This window comes from Diadema antillarum, unplaced genomic scaffold (assembly GCF_040938485.1).
Source record: "Diadema antillarum isolate AM-2024a unplaced genomic scaffold, OU_Dant_1.0 seq00001621_RagTag, whole genome shotgun sequence".
Classification (NCBI taxonomy): Eukaryota; Metazoa; Echinodermata; class Echinoidea; order Diadematoida; family Diadematidae; genus Diadema; species Diadema antillarum.
In genome coordinates this window covers 40,112-58,970 of record NW_027272332.1, presented here as the reverse complement: position 1 = coordinate 58,970, position 18,859 = coordinate 40,112, and the positions used below count along the sequence as shown (strand labels likewise).

At 40.1% G+C, this 18,859-nt stretch overlaps 1 protein-coding gene across 1 annotated transcript in view; it reads right to left on the bottom strand.

Moving 5' to 3' along the window:
* Nucleotides 1-11,503: 11,503 nt before the first annotated feature.
* LOC139711163 (uncharacterized) overlaps nucleotides 11,504-18,859 on the bottom strand; it is a gene marked incomplete at its 5' end in the record, with an annotated part of 30,811 nt that continues 23,455 nt past the window's right edge. The window contains 2 exons of the mRNA XM_071623079.1: nucleotides 11,504-11,834; nucleotides 12,691-12,863. Of these exons, the coding sequence (XP_071479180.1) occupies nucleotides 11,504-11,834; nucleotides 12,691-12,863 (504 nt within the window). The remainder of the gene's footprint in view (nucleotides 11,835-12,690; nucleotides 12,864-18,859) is intronic.

Sequence of the window (18,859 nt, the reverse complement as noted above, 5' to 3'; positions counted from 1 at the left end):
GTACCAGATTTCGTTATACCGAGTTTCCACCGCACACACACGCGTGATATTGAGTGTTAACATATGATTTCAAGTAAGCGACGTAAGCACTCTTTGTAGGCCTATGCATTTGCCCACAGTTGTATATTTTTGAGGTTAGAATAATGGTTGTATAGGAAAACATGTGATCTTACTGTTATGGATATCTGTTTTGGGGGGAAATCGTAACAACTTCATTGTGTAAAAAATTAAAAAAGAAAGAAAAAGGGAATGCTTTCGGTTGGAGTACATAGAACTTTTCCGAAATGTGCACAATTTTCATAGCTTGATCAGTCCCTTCTCACTTTCACTTTTTTTTATACACTCCAGTAGTACAGCGGAAAACAGGTCACATGTAATTCGTTAATTTACATGAACGTATTTTAGAGCTGAGGAAATACGCATGCGCAAATTACAAACCGGAAAATGTAGCGACACGCGCGATTATATTATGACTCGAATACACCGATGCAGACAGATATGATATGAGAACGTTTGTGAAGATTATCGTTTTTAGCTCACCTGGGCCGATGGCTCAAGGGAGCTATTGCGATCGTTCTTCGTCCGGCGTCCGGCGTGCGTCGTGCGTCATCCATCTTCTAATTCTTGAACACCCCAAAACCGATTTTCACCAAACTTGGCAGGTAGCATCCCTAGGGGGTTAGGATCTCAATTTCATAAAATGGGCACCATGCCCCACCCAGGGGGCCCAACCCCCCCCCCCCCCCCCAAAAAAAAAAAAAAATAAAAAAAAAAATTGAGGAATCTTTAAAAATCTTCTTCTCTAGAACCAGAAGTGATAGAGCTAAGTTAATACTATGAGTTAGTACATTAAAATGACTGTAGTTTCAAATTTGTTCATAGCAGATCTAGGGGTGCCTCCCTTGGGGGCAGGGAGGAGGGGTGGGGAGGTCCAAATTGGGGCCAAAATTGTACATTTTCATCTTCTTCTTGAAAACCTTAAGATGTATTTTCACCAAACTTGGCAGGTAGCATCCCTAGGGGGTTAGGATCTCAGTTTGTTAAAATGGACACCATGCCCTACCCAGGGGGCCCCAGGGGGCCCCCATCCCCCATATTAAGGAATCTTAAAGGGGAAAAAAAATCTTCTTTTCTAGAACCAGAAGTGATAGAGCTGAAATTGATACTAATTGGGGGGGGGGGGGGGGGAGGGATCTAAATTTGGGCCCTCATTGTACATTTCCATCTTCTATTTGAGAATGCCTGGTCCAATTTTGGTAAAGCTGTGAGTGATTTAGATTAGTGACTGCGTGAAAGGTGAACTTGCGCTACTCGGGTGAGCGCAAGACACCCGGGTCTCTTGTTTATCAATACGTTGCATTTGCCGAAACCTCTTCAACTGTTGGTGTCTTTAGTTGATATTCTTTGGTTGGTTGAAAGACTTTCTTCGCCAGTCAAGGCCAACAAGACTGCATATTCTTGATATTGGATAGTTCATGTACATGTAAATTGCCAACTCATCGTGCTATTGAAAAAAGTAGATTGCGCACTTGACATTTGTATTCTGTTCGTGAGAGCGCACAGCATAACACTTTAGAAACAAACTGTTTTATTTAGCATGATGAAGACTTACAGTAGTCGAGAAATAAGTGAAGAGAAATATTATGTTAAGCAGGCTCTGATCTGTCAAACGTAGCCCGTTTTTTTTTTTTTTTTTGCATGCATTGTATATTTATGTTTTCGTTTCGTATATGGACTATACACGAGAGAAAAGACAATGAAATTGGAATCCCCGTGTTTTTACTTATTTTTATTTGGAGGTGAATGCGGTGGCGCAATGTCGTTGCCGCGCATTTCATGTGTTGTAAATTTCAAAAGATTTTGCATTCAGTAATAATAAAAATGATTTATTTAAGATTCAAGTGGTTGCGTCATTGTGTGATGGTTGTGTCTGATCGTTAAAGGCATGCAGTCTATTCATTTTGTTTATTCTTGAAGGGAATGTACGGTACTGGTTGAGGGGAGGATTCAGGTTTATAACATTCCTAAGTGAGATAATGAAGAACCTTGTATGAAATATGAAAGAGCATGCAATTTTAAGAAGGATTCAACGTTTATTTGATGAAAATTGGTTTTAAAATGGCCGAGATATTTAAAAAAAAGCGATAATAATAAAGGCGACGAGCCACGCCTTTTATTAGGATCTCTTTGTTTTACATTGTTTTTGGATAACTCGGTCATTTCAAAACCGATTTTCTTCAAATAAACTTTTGATTCCCCTGAGGATTATTGTATGCTCTTTGACATCTCATAGAGTGGTTTCTGAATATCTTGCAAAACATTAAAAGCTAAATCCTCACCTCAGCCAGAACTGTACAGTCCCTATAAAGGAGACCTCCGGATGATTTTCAGACTTTTACATTTGAACAACTATAAATCAGTTATACCGAGTACGGAGTTTCAGAATTTATAGTAACTGGGTTGAGGAATAAGAACGTTTTCAAAATTTACAGCAAATTGCAATGAACAAGGATGATGGATGACATGGCAGCCTCACCATAAGAATGCATGAGTACTGTTGGGGCTCAAGGAAGCAGAACAAAAGAAGATGGCATGCATACATTCTACACAGGTGGACTTGTTAAGCAAGTGGTATTGTAATGGAATTACACTGCTACATTTCTGAAATATGTGAGGCTCCTATGTCATCAACACTGTTCAGTGTAATTTGTCTAAGATTTTTCAGAGTTTGTTTCTCTGCTCAAGGACCACAATACATCCCACAAATCTATACATGGAGCTGTCGATTTATGTACTACATGATGTGAAATTATGAAAATCGTCTGGAATTCCCATGAGTGAAGAACGAGTTGATCGTCGTGTGTCATTCAGCTCATAAAGGAGAATCAAACCCAAACACAGTGATAAGTATGTGGTTTGAGTGAATGCAGTAATATTATTTCGTAGAATACATCAATGTAGTTTGAGGAAAACCGGACACTCAAAATGGATTTTTAAAGTTTTGGTGCCACCATCGCTGGATGAAGAGGCTACAACCTTTTGTGGCGTCACGTATGGGAAACGATATAAATATACAAAGAAAATTCAACGTTGTATTTTCACTTTTTTTAGCACAGTGAAAGAGTACTTGACATCTCTTTCAGAAAGCAAGGGGAATAATATTGCACTTGGCATATAGGTTAGTAACAAGTCGAGGAGATGTATACTTGTCGTTTAAAAGTGAAATTGTGAACTCTCTGTATGTTTTCTTTGTATAGTTGTCCAAATATGTGACGTTACGAACTGAAGTAGTCTTCTGATTCAGCGATGGCTCTACCGAAACCTTAAAAGTTCGTAACTTTTGAACGGATTGTCCGATTGTCGTCAAACTTCGCTAATGTGAACTGCTGATATTACTGCATTCACTCGATGCTCATGTATATTTTGGTTGCATTCTCCATCAACCCCAAAATTTGGCCCACCTTACCTCAACACTACTTTGACAGGATATAAATGTGTACCTGAATGTATCGCAGGACGCCGTAGTTCCCCATTGCCAACGTTCAGTGCAATGTTACACCCAGGCCCATTGATAGAGTAAGTCCATGTCAAAATCGGACACAAAATAAGGTTATGAAATTTTCAAGCTTCCCATGTTCTCACTGTAAAGTGACATTGGTATTGCAGCAAACACACCCGCAAATTAGACAAGGTGACGTCATCAACTGACTACTCTCCCAGTATTTTTTTTTTAATATAATTGAAATCACACTTTTGTTCAAGAAGTCAATGCAACTTCTCCCTAAAAATCATCATTGCTTTGTTACCACTCAGGATTTTAGTGTTTTGGAATTACAATTCTGTTGGACTGACTTCACACGATTTACGAAATTCCTCTGTCGGACTGGAGCTTTCACAGCTCTGTGCGCATGAGCAGTGGGTCACGAATCGCAATCGCATACATTGTACCTTCTTTGTTTCGTCACGTCAGCCATCTTCCCTTTCACTGAAGCAGGCACACTGCACACACATAGCCGCGGTCACACCGGCAAAAGATCGAGATCTTAAAGATCGCGATTTTGAAGATCGCGATCTTAAACTTCGCGATCTTTTGCCAGTGTGACCGCGGCTTATGATGCTCCCCCCCCCCCCTCTCTCTCTCTCTCTCTCTCTCTCTCCCTCTCTCTCTTTCTTTCTCCATTTCTTTTTTTTTTCTCTCTCTCTGCTTATTCTTTCTTTATCCTCCGGTGCGACGTTAATGAAATTTGCGAGACTGACTAACCCCAATCACTAAAATCAGTGATTGAAGATAAACCGTTCATTGCACACAGTGCCATAAAGAACTCTATGATCACACATAAATTGTTTTGTCTTTTTACAGGCGCGAACGCCGATGTATTTTTAATATCAATATTCCAGACATGATTTGATGAAACAAAACATATCCGATGACAAACTGACATGTCTCAAGTAACATACAAAAACGAACAAAAAACAAACAAAAAAGAAAATATGGACAGCATGTGAATTGAATAACGCTATGAAAGTGTAAAGGTCGGAGATGTCACGTGAATTACAGGGTCTACAAGCTACACAGATATACAAAATCGATGACATCATCATTAAAAGAAAAAGAAAAAAATCAACAACTATGTAATAATGCCCAGGCTCAAAATAATCACTATTCTTTCTTATTGCCGCGGGCAACCGTCAAGAGTAGTGCGCGGAATGCCAAATGAATACACGTATTTCACGGGAGAGTCTGGTTTTTGAAGTAAGCAAAATGGACGCTTGGCATATGTACGAAAAAGTGCAGAAACAAAAATCCTGTACGCTGGATTAGTTCAGCGACCCAGCGTGCTTTTTGAATTTACCCGGAGTCAAACTATAATCGCAGATGTGCGCACTGAAAAAAACCCCACAAATAACAACAAACAAAGACACAAAGATCGATGTTGAAAGGTGATGGCGTGTCATATTATATTTCGGAAAGTTTCTAATACTTTTAAGGGAATTAACGTGAATGACATAGCTACAGTCATTCCAAATTTGTTACGAAACCAGGACTAGCGGGTACATCGGGGAAAAAAAATGAAAAACCCCATAAACATGGGTATCACTGCATAACAAGGAGAGATCGTCTTCATTGGAATAATACTTATAACTCCAGCATCACGGGAAATGAAAACAGGGCCAACGAAATGAGGAAATATAACATTCTGCAGACTAAGATCATACGTATCATAGATAATATTGACATTATTAGGTTGCACAGTTTATTGTAATTCTTTCATGCGTTTAAGTAAATCATTCGACAAAGTTCATCAAATCTCCCAAAAGCAGCATACGAATTTAGCAAACGGTTATGCAGACAGCATCGTTTTGTTTTGTTTTTCTTTCTAAAAATAAAACAACAAAGAGTTGTTGGGTTTTAAAATTTTCTCTTAAACGTGTGTTTTCACACATCGCGGCAGTTGAACAAAAAAAAAAGAGATGTCTGAGCATAGATATTTAGGTCATTTGTCAAAACACACATAGCCACAGGCGAGGTATATTTCATCAAGGAGGGTCACGTGACATTGGCGTAAGCTACAAAAGGACGAATGTTCATAGAAGGGCATCCCTGAGATATATCCATTGTCCTCTCTTCGACTAACTCTACTCCTACAATAACAAATACTTACATAGTACAAAATACTGCTGGTTTCTTCCCCATTTACTGAAGTATACCATAGTTTTTCTACAAAAAGGAACAAAAAAAAAAAAGAAACTGAAAGAACCTCGAGACTCAAGTAATAAAAAATGGGTATTTTTTTCTTCTTTACTACATTCTATATACACATACTGAAATCAGACGGAACCTGAGATTTCAATGAATGGCACGGAGAAATGACACAGGTGTACAACGATCTATACAAAACCAGATGACAGCTTTATCACTCGTTTATGTGCAGTGCGTTATACCGTGAGCATGGCAGCGACTTTGCAATGGAAACAAATAAGATTGTGACTATAAAGGGGAAGTCTACACGCTACATATCTCACAAAACTGCGACTCGGCAGATTAAAATTGGTACGAATTGAACACCACTGACCCGACATACACGCCAAAACCATTTAATGAAAAACTACGAACACCACCAGCTTTTGTCGGAGCAGATGACACTATAGCACCTGAACAGCTCCATAACAATGTTTCGCGCCATATGCACATAACAGTAAAGATATTGCTGACACACCAGCGTACCACCACTCGAATAGTTTACACATTAAGTGGAGAATATTATGGTATGAATACTTGTGCTGAGCGGAAATTAACGTTGGTGTCGCTGGCTAATAAAAGACATTTAACATATTTCAGGAAATAGCCTAGGAGTTGCAAGTTGCGCTAATTTGATAGCTTCAAAATTGTTATACTTAAAGCTAATTCCACTCATATCAAGTCCCGTCCTCGAAATGTAGGAGTATAGTCAAAATGCACCAATTCCGTTAAAAAAAATGCAGCAAGTTCCAATGTAATGGCAGTTAATAAAGAAGTTTTATGACGCAGCAATTCGAATTCAACTAACCGAAAGATCCTACTGTAATTTGTCTTCTCTTTTTTCCACTGAATTATTTGAACACAGAATGAATTCGAAGCCATCAAACAATACTCAATAATTTACGTTACAGGGATGAATATCACATGCAGTTCACAGCATTTAGTAATGGGCAGCATCGCTGATAATTTCACAACTTGTGAATATACATCTAAAAAAAAAAAAAGAAGTCAACGAGGTCTTCTTACTACAGCTGGCATGCGCGGAAAAAACACACAAATGAAACGAGCAGCTGAAATAAGATAAACATAATTATTTCATTGCTCTCTTTTGGCATTCTCTAATAAGGATTAATTGGCACTATTCAAATGGAATGACTTTGCAGAACAGATAATCTCTACTGCAGCATACATCCGACTGGGCTGCCTCCGCTGATACACGCAGTCTCTATGATATGCTGCTGTATAAGTACATGATGTATATCTCTCCAGTGACATCCCACGAAGTTCATTGAACTTGACCTTTGAACTTGAGGATTGACCGTGCGCCCTCTTTGCTCACAGGAAATATTTCTTGATCAGTTAATGTTAGTTACGATATCATATCCGTGTCAAAGTTAATGGAGTTACACCTGAAAAAAAAATAAAATCTTATGGCTAAATTTCAGTGACCTTTGCTTTGACCTTTGACACGTCACCATTGTTATTTTGTGTGAACTCTTCATTCATTTCTATACTATAGCCTTCTCACAGAACAAAATTACAATGGGACATTCCTTGCATAAGTTATGGCCGCCAAAGGACTTTTCGACAGAGTACATTTCGACCGTCACGTCATACATTAATCAGCTAGTGACCGTCGAATCATTTCCATAATTCCAACCGAATCTTGATACCATGCATGGGACATGCACTGCTGAATTCATGGCTAGAAAATGACTATTTTGTGGCCAATACCTTTAATCTTGAGCGATTTTCCCATAAATCCATCAGCACATTCACACCCTATATAGCAAACCTGGATCATATCTATCAAAGGATTGTTCTGAAATCGTGTCAACTAGACCAGGGGTGTATGGAAGGCGGAGGGGTGGAAAATTGGAAAACACAATACTTGTAGCACCTTCGGGACGGAGGTATGAAAATCGTTACTCGCCTTTGCATCAAAATACATGTATATTCTGGAATGATACACTGGTGCAAAGACATTTATAACCACTATACGTTGGCTGTGTGCCATTAGGGTGTGTTTTGAATACCAGCTGGTACAACCGCTTATCGAGATGCCTCAATAAAAGATAAAATGTAGACAAGCTAAACTTGTAAACCCCATTAACGGTTGGAATGCAGACTAGCTGTTCGTGAACATCAACATCAACTGACATCAAATGAAATCGTACATCAAACCTCGGACACGCCTATATCGGTATATGCCTATACGATTTCTGACAAACCAGGACATACCGCCTTGTGCTGCTCAAAAGTCCCAATACGGCGAAGCTCAAAAGAGGCGATTACGCGCGACAACATTGTTTTTATGCTTTTACATGCAATGCATTATGCTGAGCGTGTTACGTACGTTTGTTACTCCTGTTCGTCATTACTGAGGTATATCGTGTTCTTTTTCTTCCGTACAGGAAGAATATGGCAGGGCGGACCGCATTGATAAGCGACAAATACAGAACCAAAACTGCACACTGCATGGTAGCTTCTAAGGTCTTCTTTCTCCACACAGTTTAAATGACAAAACAGAGTATAGGGGCAAGTGTCACATAACTTGAAAAATTCCCCCCACGCCCCCCCCCCCAAAAAAAAAAAAAAACTTCGAAGCGATGATACAAAAGTCAAACTTATTGTCAAAAAAAATGTACAACAATACCACAGGGTAGTATAGGACATCGTACAAGGTAATAACGTCACCGCCATATCATCTCATACAACTGAAACAAATATTGTCGATATGACGGATCTTGAGGTAGATTAGCGGTTCACAGCTTGGAAGATGGCCAGAAGGGATAATTTAAAGGCCACCGCACCACTATACAACTTTCAGTCGCACGACTGACCGACTTTGGATCCGAAATAAATCAGAATAGCCTCAAAATAAACACGCTTGTTTATTTCAGATCCAAAGTCGGTCAGTCGTGCGACCGAAAGTCGTATAGTGTGCGGTGGCCTCAATAGAGGTGACACAACATTACGGGGTAATTTTGAAATGACACACCACGCCGGGAGATACGGAAAGAGACTTCATCCGTTCATTTCCCGAGAAATTTGTCCACATTGAGATTTAAAAAACAAACCAACAACAACAACAACAAAGGTTAAGCAGATACGTATAGAGATCGGTGAGTTAGTGCCACAAAATTTCGGGAGGTGCATGCAGTCATCGGTATACATTGAACTTACTCTAGGTGCACCGGGTATTAGAGGATTGGTTTAGAAAAAAAAAACAAATAGCAAACCTTTCTGTGGAGGTAAACGATATTCTTGCACTTCACATCAGAACCATTGATTCGACACAGGCATTCAACCTCTTCCGTACGTGGGACATAAGAATACGCGTCCATATAAAAAAGTAAGATGATATCACTCTTAAATCATACAGATTTCCAGAACAAACCCTTACTGCAGGCCAATTGTTTTCGAAACGAAATGAAAAAAAAAGTGATATTCAATCGATTTTAAGGTACCCTCATGTTTTAACCTGCCTGCAGCTTTAAGTGAAAGTTACCGATACATAGTTCGTATCGTTTCTCTGAATTGATACAAATACGCAAAACAGAAGTGATTTTTCATACATTAAAAAAAAAGAAAAAAGTTTAATACAAGATACCTGCATAGATCATCACCCTCAATGTAAAACGGCAATAAAACGCGTAAAAGATTGAAAATTCATTTACACTGAGAAGATCCCTCATGCTGCGTGCTTCAGAGCTCGTGATTTTCTATCAGTTGCACTTTTCCTGGTTCTCCCATCAATAACACGAGCTGGTTATGTGTGGCTGAAAGGGTCCTCTTGACCTATCACACAAAGTCAAAAGTATTCTTGAGTGCATCCACTACGTTTACCACTTCAAAGCTTACATTTTTTTTTTCACATGGTATACAAGTGGCACTTCATACTCTTTTAACGCGATTAGGGAATCATCGAGAAAACAATACACACACCTTCTCTTTTGTCTCTGAAGTCGAACGGATGTCTGAATAATAGCGGTGTGACGTATTTTTGTTTTCTTCTTCTTCTTTTTTTTTTCTCTGTAACAGCGTAAACGCTACAAGCCCGATTATGGAATAACATTACACCATTTGCTTCAACGCAAAGAAATTTGGTTAGGTGTCAATACAGTGTCCGAAGGCGCGCAAAGGAAGACGAAAATAAAAAATCGCCATTGTGCGTTTCTCATCTCTCTCCCTCTCTCTCTCCCTCCCTCTCGCAGGGTAGCCATGTTGCCATGGTAACAGTGCGGTAACGGAACCCGTATTCAATATATATCATTGTGTTAAGACCGTTGACAAACTTATAGATCTAAAGAGACAGAGAGAGAGAGAGAGAGAGAGAGAGAGTTAAATATACAAAAGAAAGAAATGCGGTGACCATCCCTCCATAGACATATCCAGAACAATCACGTGGTCACGCCAACCTGACGAAAATACAATCACTGTGTACTAACCAATCACATCGCGAGATTCGATGCTGTCCTGTCACGGATTATGAAAACACACAAAACTACCACTGGATGCGAATAAAAATACATACATAATAGTCAACACCATACCACATCGTGAAGCGAAATACCGCCTGTCTGGATATCATGTTCATAATACATGTAATAAGTAAGGCCACTTTATAAAAGGCATTACAGTACTCTTTATAGCACCAGCGTTTGATCTGCACGTTGAAAACTTTGATAGTAAGATAAGAAAACACCTGAGTGACGTCGAAATACCATCAGATCTTCATCTTCTTCCACATCTTTTTTTTTAACAAGCAGCCAGCCTAGAACGAAGTGTCCATGCGAAATAAAAAACAATTAAAAAAAAGACCAAAAAAAAAAAAAAATAGGTCCACGAGACATCATCATAATATTTACAATGACTTACATAATATCATTACAGCCCTGAGAAAAAACTACAACGTGGTAGGTTGATACACTGTTTCTTTGCTACGATCTACATAAGTTATACCTCGGTGTCGCTTCGTCACTTCTTTACCAGGCGTTCAGACAAGTTGGGAATCTTTTCCCCTCAGACATAATTGGCGGAGAAAGTGTGCTGAAGTATTACAGTATACGTATTCGACCCGTCACCAAGGAGACAGCGGGAAAGAATCAGGGCGCCCTCGCCGTCCTTGAGCAGAGATTGTTGGTTTTATTTTTTTTCTGCTGTGGGATCCTTCGTAACGTAAAAAAAGTTATTAGAATTAAAGCTGGCAACATAACCTAAGTATATGTTTTCCTCTTTTTTTTTTCCTGTAATCAACCAATAATCAACGTATGCTTGATGAAAAAGTATGACTCTTAGATCTACAATTTGTGTAAATTTTTTTGTGTAAAATCTCTCATTGATCCTTCACATGTATAAAAAAGTACCATGACTATCTACAAAAATCAGCGTTTCTGAAAAGTATGAAAGAATATTTTATCGATTTCGAGGAATTTCACATCTCCGGACAAGTATCATTTCTATCTCATCCTCAAGAAATAAACTTCTCATAATCAATTAAAATAAAAACAGTAGTCATACAAAAATATCTGTGCTCATGAGTGATTACTTTCCATTGTTTTTTCTCTAAAAATCCTACGCACACTACTGAGTATATGATTCTTCGGCGAACAGGATAAGATCAAGATAGAAGAATAAAAAAGAACTATCTAAAAATAATCCAAAAGGTCGGCGAGAGAGTGGAGGAGTGTGTGTAAAAAGCTGACCGAGGTATAATATCTGCTTCTCCTGCCTAACTAGACATGCTACGTTCTTCCACTACTAGGTTTTGCCATCACCGCCTCCTCCTTCTCCAGTCGCGCCGTCGCCGCCGCTACTGGCCCGGCCGTTGCTCGTTGTCGCTGCCTCGACGCCCTCCTTCGAGCCGTCCGCAGCCGAGCCGGCACCACTTGCATTGCCGCTCCCGCTCCCGTTCCCGTTCCCGTTCCCGTTCCCATTCCCATTCCCGCTCCCGTTCCCGTTTCCCTGAGTGCTTTTGTTGGGGCAGTCGGCCCAGAGGTGGTCGTCAGCCTTGCAGGCGTAGCAGCGTTTCGGCAAGGGCGGCTCCGGGCAGTCTTTGGCATGGTGGCCTGACTGGCCACAGTTGAAGCACCTAAAAAAAAAGGGCAAGCGGCAAACGTCAAAAAGTTGATGTGAGCAGGTCACAGATTCCATTATTTTATATGCATCTACCAAACAGAAATCTTAAATCTTCTAGTGACACATTTCAAATCCAATTTAAAGTATTCGGTAATACAGAATAAAAGAGGAATGGAAAAATCTTTTTCTGTCCATCAGAGAATCTGTAAATTCGTTAATTCCATCAAAAAGTCTTCCACGACACCACATCTTCTACTATGAAGGACATTTCGGTTGGTTATACATGTATTTTTATATTATCAATTTGCATGAATTCACTGTATTATTTTACAAAATAAGACATAAGCTATATTCTGTATCTATATTTTTGATATTCATGAACCGCTAGATGACTACATAGTATGTATTTATAAATCAACACATGTTTATATAAATTTACATATGCGTAATAGTATGGATAGATCTATTCATCTATTCATTCATGTGATATCTCTTCGGGAAAAGCGGCAAGACTAAACGGTCGGGAAATAAGACGACTCTATGTATAGAGAGTTTGACCGCAAAATGAGTCAACTCCATTTGTGCTGAATTTGAGATATCTTCGAGCAAAGCTGCTCAAAGGCAATAAAAAGAGAAAATATGGGATATTCACGATAGTAACTTGAAGAATATTCCGTGTTATGTAAGAAGACATAGTGAGGTAAAACTGCATGAAAATACTTCACTTTGCTTTATCTCATGGTGGACTTACTTCAAATGTTAAAAATGGCGCTTACTACGTTTTGCAATGAAACTCTTCACACATCTATATGTATGTCCACCTGCATTATAGTATATATATATATATCTATAGGAGACATCGAACCCACCTGTTAGCCGTCCTCCTGTGCTTTGGTCTTAATCGTCGCTTGCTTCCTTTACACTCAGCTCCGCCTGGACCCGAGACTACGGTAGCCTCGCGACCTTTCTCGGAGAACTGAAACCTGTACTCGACCTCTTCGTTGGTTTCTAGACTTCTGTACCCAGTCATTTTGATGACTCTCTGCAAGAAAAAAAAAATGTGGAGAAGATAAAGAAAGATTAGGTGGGGGGGGGGGGGGGGGGTGGGGGGAGGTGAGTAAATGAAAATGTTGCACGTCTAGAAAGTTCATTGAACGATAGTGACAGGTTTTTAAATGTTTTGAAAAGATAATAATGATAATCACAGTCATTACAACATTCTGATAACCTTAAGCAATATACTCAAACGTAAGCATTACTGTTATCACTTTTGAATCTCTGCATGAGCGAAATTCATGAACGAAGGTCACATTTATTGATCATTCACTTGTGTGGATTGGGAGTAATCGAGCTATACACAAAGATCTTGGTAACTCTCTCTCCTCTATTCTCTCCCTCCCTCCCTCCCTCTCTTCTCCGCTCTCCTTCACCCTCTATCTCTTATTTAGCGCCAAACGAGGTTAAATATTTGATGTGTGTGCCCCTCGCGGAGTACTGTTGACCAATCGTGACCTAGTAGAGTGTCAGGAAGTAACCTCCGACCTGCATTATTGACGTTATTCATTGTCAAGTTGGTTCGGATTGCCGATGAACGCAAGGGATGCTGGGAGATTTAGTCTATTCCGGCAGACCCACACGAGACGTTTTTGTCCCAGCGTGCTGTGAACCTTATCAGCGACGTGACTCATTTAACTGACATCAAAACCCTAATTGTGATCATGCTGGTTCATAGCACAATAAATTGACGGCGGTTCACTGTCACTTCTGCTTGACATTCGAATGCATGTTATTAATAAATGTCTCCATAGCATAGTAATAATATAACAGCTTCTTTACGTGGCAAATCATTGTCCATACTTATGCATCACTTAGAAACTTTGGTGTCTTTCTTGTTTCGCTGGGAGGAATGTCGCACAAAGACCAGATACAAAGAACTGCATAGTTTTCACGCCCCTAAGGCCTTCATTTTTGTTTCATAATTTTATCTAAAATCTGAGAAGTTTGGAGTAATCTTTAGCTTCGACGTAGACTAATCATTCGGATTGAGGCAAAGCGCGAACTTCGCACGGACAACATACGCACTGATTCAGATTGGGGTAGGGCAGGGAGTAAGTTCCTATAGCGAGCAGGTGTTTGCACTTGATGAGCGTGTACGGCGCTGCGTGCCGTTTCTGCGCAGAACGTTCAAGTTCACCAAGAAGGAATGCACTATACAAAAAAAAAAGACGGAGAAGACGTTGAACTGAGCGCCAAATGCGGGCACTACGACTTGACCCCTAGGCAAGCCTCATACCAAATCACACACACAGAGATTACTCTAAACATGCATGCCACAGAACTTTATTTTGACAATGACATCTTACAACTGAAAAAAAAAAATAGTAGGACCTATATTCATATCGCACCGCGCGTGCTACATCGTGCTCATCAGTGACAAGTTCTGACCAATCTCAACTTTCCTTGGTGATACTCAATTTTTTTTTTCAATGAATACAGTGACAAATAAGCTATTCATCAGGTAAATACAATTGAATTGAAGGGGAGAGGGAGGGAGCCGAAACAAAAAACAGATTGCAGTACGCTGTATTAGCAACGGCTACATGAGGACAGCAACACTGCAATGAAAAATCAATTACTTCAATCGTGATTAATTTTCTATTAACTGCAGATATTTTCTTTAGCGGAACTGAGATGCAGGTGGTGAGGAGACACTTTCTAATAAGCAAACTCGACGAAGGGACGATTTGGTAATTCATCTGACATCTGAACAGTATATAGATCATACGTAAACATGCGCGTCATCCAAACAACATTCCACACGTACGTTGACGGGTGAGAAGCGACGGACGGTTGATATAATAAGATTCTATTCTTGGAACCCCCACGCGAACGGTTTATCAACACTGCGACAAATTTAGTAAAATTGCCGTTATCGCTGCCAACAGTAATCGGAGAAACTTTGCGTTTTGACACCACCATCACAAAATGCCTCCCGTATAGTCAATTTACCTCGCATCTGAGTTCAGATGCGCCCCAACATGCATGGAGAACAAATCTCAAGATAGACCCAGCAAGAGCAATGTCACTCAACGAACAGAAAGATAGAATGGTACACGCTTCAGCAAATTCGGACCTAAGATAAGAAAGTTCTAAAACTTTTACGCACATTTTACGAAATAGTCATATTGGTTATTCTATAATCACAATATACATTTTCAATAAGGCTACAGCGTACTCGCCTTTTCCCGTCCTCTTTTTCCACTGTTTTCTTTTTTAAAATTGGAAATGAAATCGATACGAATATTCATCTAAAATAATTCGCATCGCGTTATTGCTGCGTTACAATAATCGTACAAAATTTAATAATGTCATAAGTGTAAACGGACAGGGGTGCATATTATATATATACATATATATCGATACAAGAAATAGGCTTATGTCGTTGTTGGGTTATTTTCTGAGTACTGTATCATTCAAAACCCATGATGGGAATGTGAGATGAACGCATTATTGCATAATTTGCGTTTGCGTGTTTGTGTGTTTGTGTGTGTGCGTGTGTGCGTGTGTGCGTGTGTGCTCGCGCGTGTAAGTACAGCACATGTTCCATGTAAGTCGAGGCATGATTATGAAATAGAGGAATATAAAGAAGGAGCAGAGAAGAAGTAAATCACTGGGGAGCGTGAAGATATCCCCTAACAAATTCCACATAGGTGCCATAAATTGGGTTTATTCTAGTGAGTAAACACGGCGTTAACGCGGGCCGGGACAAACTTTTGCTTTCACTATGTTGGAATGCCAAACCGAGAGGGGGTGCGTGTAGGCTATACGGTCTTCTTCCGTGCTTGGAGACGACAAGGAGGTACATCTCGCCTGGCAGTACCTCCTTAGTTGAGGTGAAGCCAAGTGCGCGAAAATGAAAGTGACTCTGCCTTGGCCCACCCTCGGTATGTATGTTATGTCATCAATGTAATGAAACCGAACGGAGCGGAATGGGGATCCAATGGCCCAGCTTTCACTCTCCATTTGGACTCTTTTAACGGCTCCAAAGTGTATGATGACGACAACAGGGATGATTTGTTAACTCGTTCGTCAACGCCATGACACCCACAACCCTGGGAATTTCCAGCATCACCGCGATCTTCAAAAAGAAGGCATTTGCACGAGAAGCATCACCCCTCTAAAAAAGGCGAGAAGGAAAAGAACGAAGAAGAACATCCTTAGGGAGAGGGGGCGGAGGGGGGGGGGGCGGGAGAAAGACAATGTACCTTGATGGATGGGGCATGGGAGGAGGGTGGGGCGCTGGAGAGAAACACAGTACAAAATCAAATCGAAAGGGATGTGATATAATTATTCTCGACTACTGGATGAACAACACAGCTAGGACTTGTTTCTGGACCGCTGCTCTTTTGTGTTTCCACGCATAAAACTATAGCGAGGCTTTTCCCTGTTTTCAGCTGCCATCTTTGGCATGCCATTATGAGGAAAGACAGCGAAATGGGATGGACATTAACGACATTTACGAGTGAAGTGAGTAGGTACACTATGTAATCCATGATCCATTCTTCAAATCAGCCCGACAAGTCCATTCGAGAGAAGCATTAAAAAATGTGGCTGGGACAATACGAAACGGAAGTCCAGTGAAGCCATCTGCTACTATGGCAGAGACCGCTGCAATTTGAACGAATTCCCTCTCTTGCGACGAAAAGAGTGTTGTAGTTGTTGTTTCTTTTGGCTTTATAGCGTTCGTCAATCTCGGCAGAAAAGTAAGTGTGGCTTTAGTCATCAGTCTCTTTTCAGGTGTAGCGCCATTTTTTCGCTCTGTCTAACACTACCTGATAATATTATTGCGTATACAGCCATAAGATCACATTTTGTTACAGGCCTAATTATCAGACCCAGAGGAAAAAGAAAACCAACTAGAGTCAAACAACACTTAATAGATTCCAGTGTACAGAGTGTCTCCATAATGAGTAGCATTAATACTGCATCACAGCCATACAAAGAAAGATAACAATTTTGCTGTCACGGAAAAGCAACGAAGAATAGGAGTAGCAAAATACACACAAATCGCTCGCTTTCTCTGGATTTCTCGTCCACTCATTTAATACCAAAATAACAAATCAGATCATTCAAAAGCCACAAATAAAGCTGACTTGATGGGTCATTATATTACGCTGGCTAGCTTAAAAAAAAAACCAAAAAAAACATGAAATTAATACAGACATAGGCTTGTACATCGCGTTAAAAACGAAATCACAAAACATAATGATATATTTTTAGAGACTAAAATTGGTGAGAATGGCGAGATATACAATGCTTTGAAGCAGAACAATCTAAGTGATAATATAGGCCTATTTCTTTTACAAGTTTTTTGTTGTGTTTGCTTCATTTCTTATCAAAAGGTATAATGTCATTCATTATGATGTGATCACTTTGCGAGTATACACACACCGGAGTGACTCATTTAAACAAGTTTCGTTATTTAGGCCTAATCAATTAAATCAAACATTAACTCAAGAAGAGAAATTGATGACAGGAACAAATTCCAAGCCAACAGGCCAGATTCTCGGACCACACAAGGATCTGTAATGAACAACACGGAATGATTATGTAGGCCTATACTGCAAACATGTATTATTGTCATAATGGTATGCAATCATCGATAAGAAGTAATGATGACAGCTTGAAGATAGGCTAAGGTCACTGGGCACCGAACGGTCAACCACCTGAGATGACCATCGCACGTTACATATTTGAATAGTGCAAGCGGTCAAGCCTTGCTCGAGGGTCCGAGCGATGGCCGGAGGACAGGTCAAGGACGGGCGAAGAGCCAGGCACGCCACGACTAGTCTTTGCTTTCAGACCTTTTCCACACAGCACCGGTAAATCGGGATTTCGCGTGTCGTGTAATAAAAAAAAAAGATTACCCAAACTAACAATAATTGTGCGTGTGGGCGTACATCATTTTTTTAAAATCATTTTCGTTCAAAAACAGGAAAGAATGATTACAGAATGCAAATTCCACTCACGGCGTTTATCTGATCTCATCAATACTGATGAAAATAGCACTCCGCGCGCATATATTGCGGCGCAATTTTTCATTGATATCTTTTGCCGAAAATATTGTTCTACTTCCACAAGCATGAAAAGCCCTCTACTCAAGCCGCTGTTCTTGCCATCAAATCTGGATTTTTGTATCAAAATAGCGAGCGTTTCCTGAATTCTACAATTCCGCGGCAACCTCTTTATGTACCACGTCACTGAGATGCGAGGACTACTGTATACTCTCTGTTGAGCTTGGTATATTATGGAGGAAAAGCCCTTGGAAAGCGTTTCATGAAACTTGTTGAAAAAACGTTTTGAGCTGCTGAAATCCTTTCATCTGATTGGCTGAGAGCAGATTCTTTTGTCAGTGAAATTCACTTCCAAAACATTTTGATGAAATGTCCCCTCCCCCGGATGTCATTACGTTTGTTATCATGAATAGACATTATTATCTAAACACTTAATTCATGTTTTCAGTAGCCCTTCATTCACGGGGTAAGGGGGAGGGGGGCTTGGGTGGGTGGATGGCGTTGGAGAGTTACCGGAAGATACCAACGGGTGTAAGTCATAACAATTGATATTCAATTCCGAGGTATACAGCGAAGTGACCTACTTAGTCGTATGGAATGAAAATAACTATACTGATGTTATAACTACCATGGAGTGAATACGGATACAGAATTAACTCGGAATTCATGTCTGGGGAATCCATGCTGCAGACATTATCATATTGTTCATCTTGTCATTATTGATTTTGTACCTAGGTTAATCTTTGATCTTGCCGGAGAAGAAAGCAATATCACCAAAAAATCATATGCCCCAGTCACATATAAACACGGATGCTCAAGGATCTACACAGTGATCCGGGGAGATCCGGGGAGATCCGGGATAGTTTCAATCTCGATGGAGCGTCGACGAGCGTTGGTATGACTGTACACACGGTATCAACACGGCAGCTACACGGATAAGGCCGGAAGAGCGCGGCGTCTACAC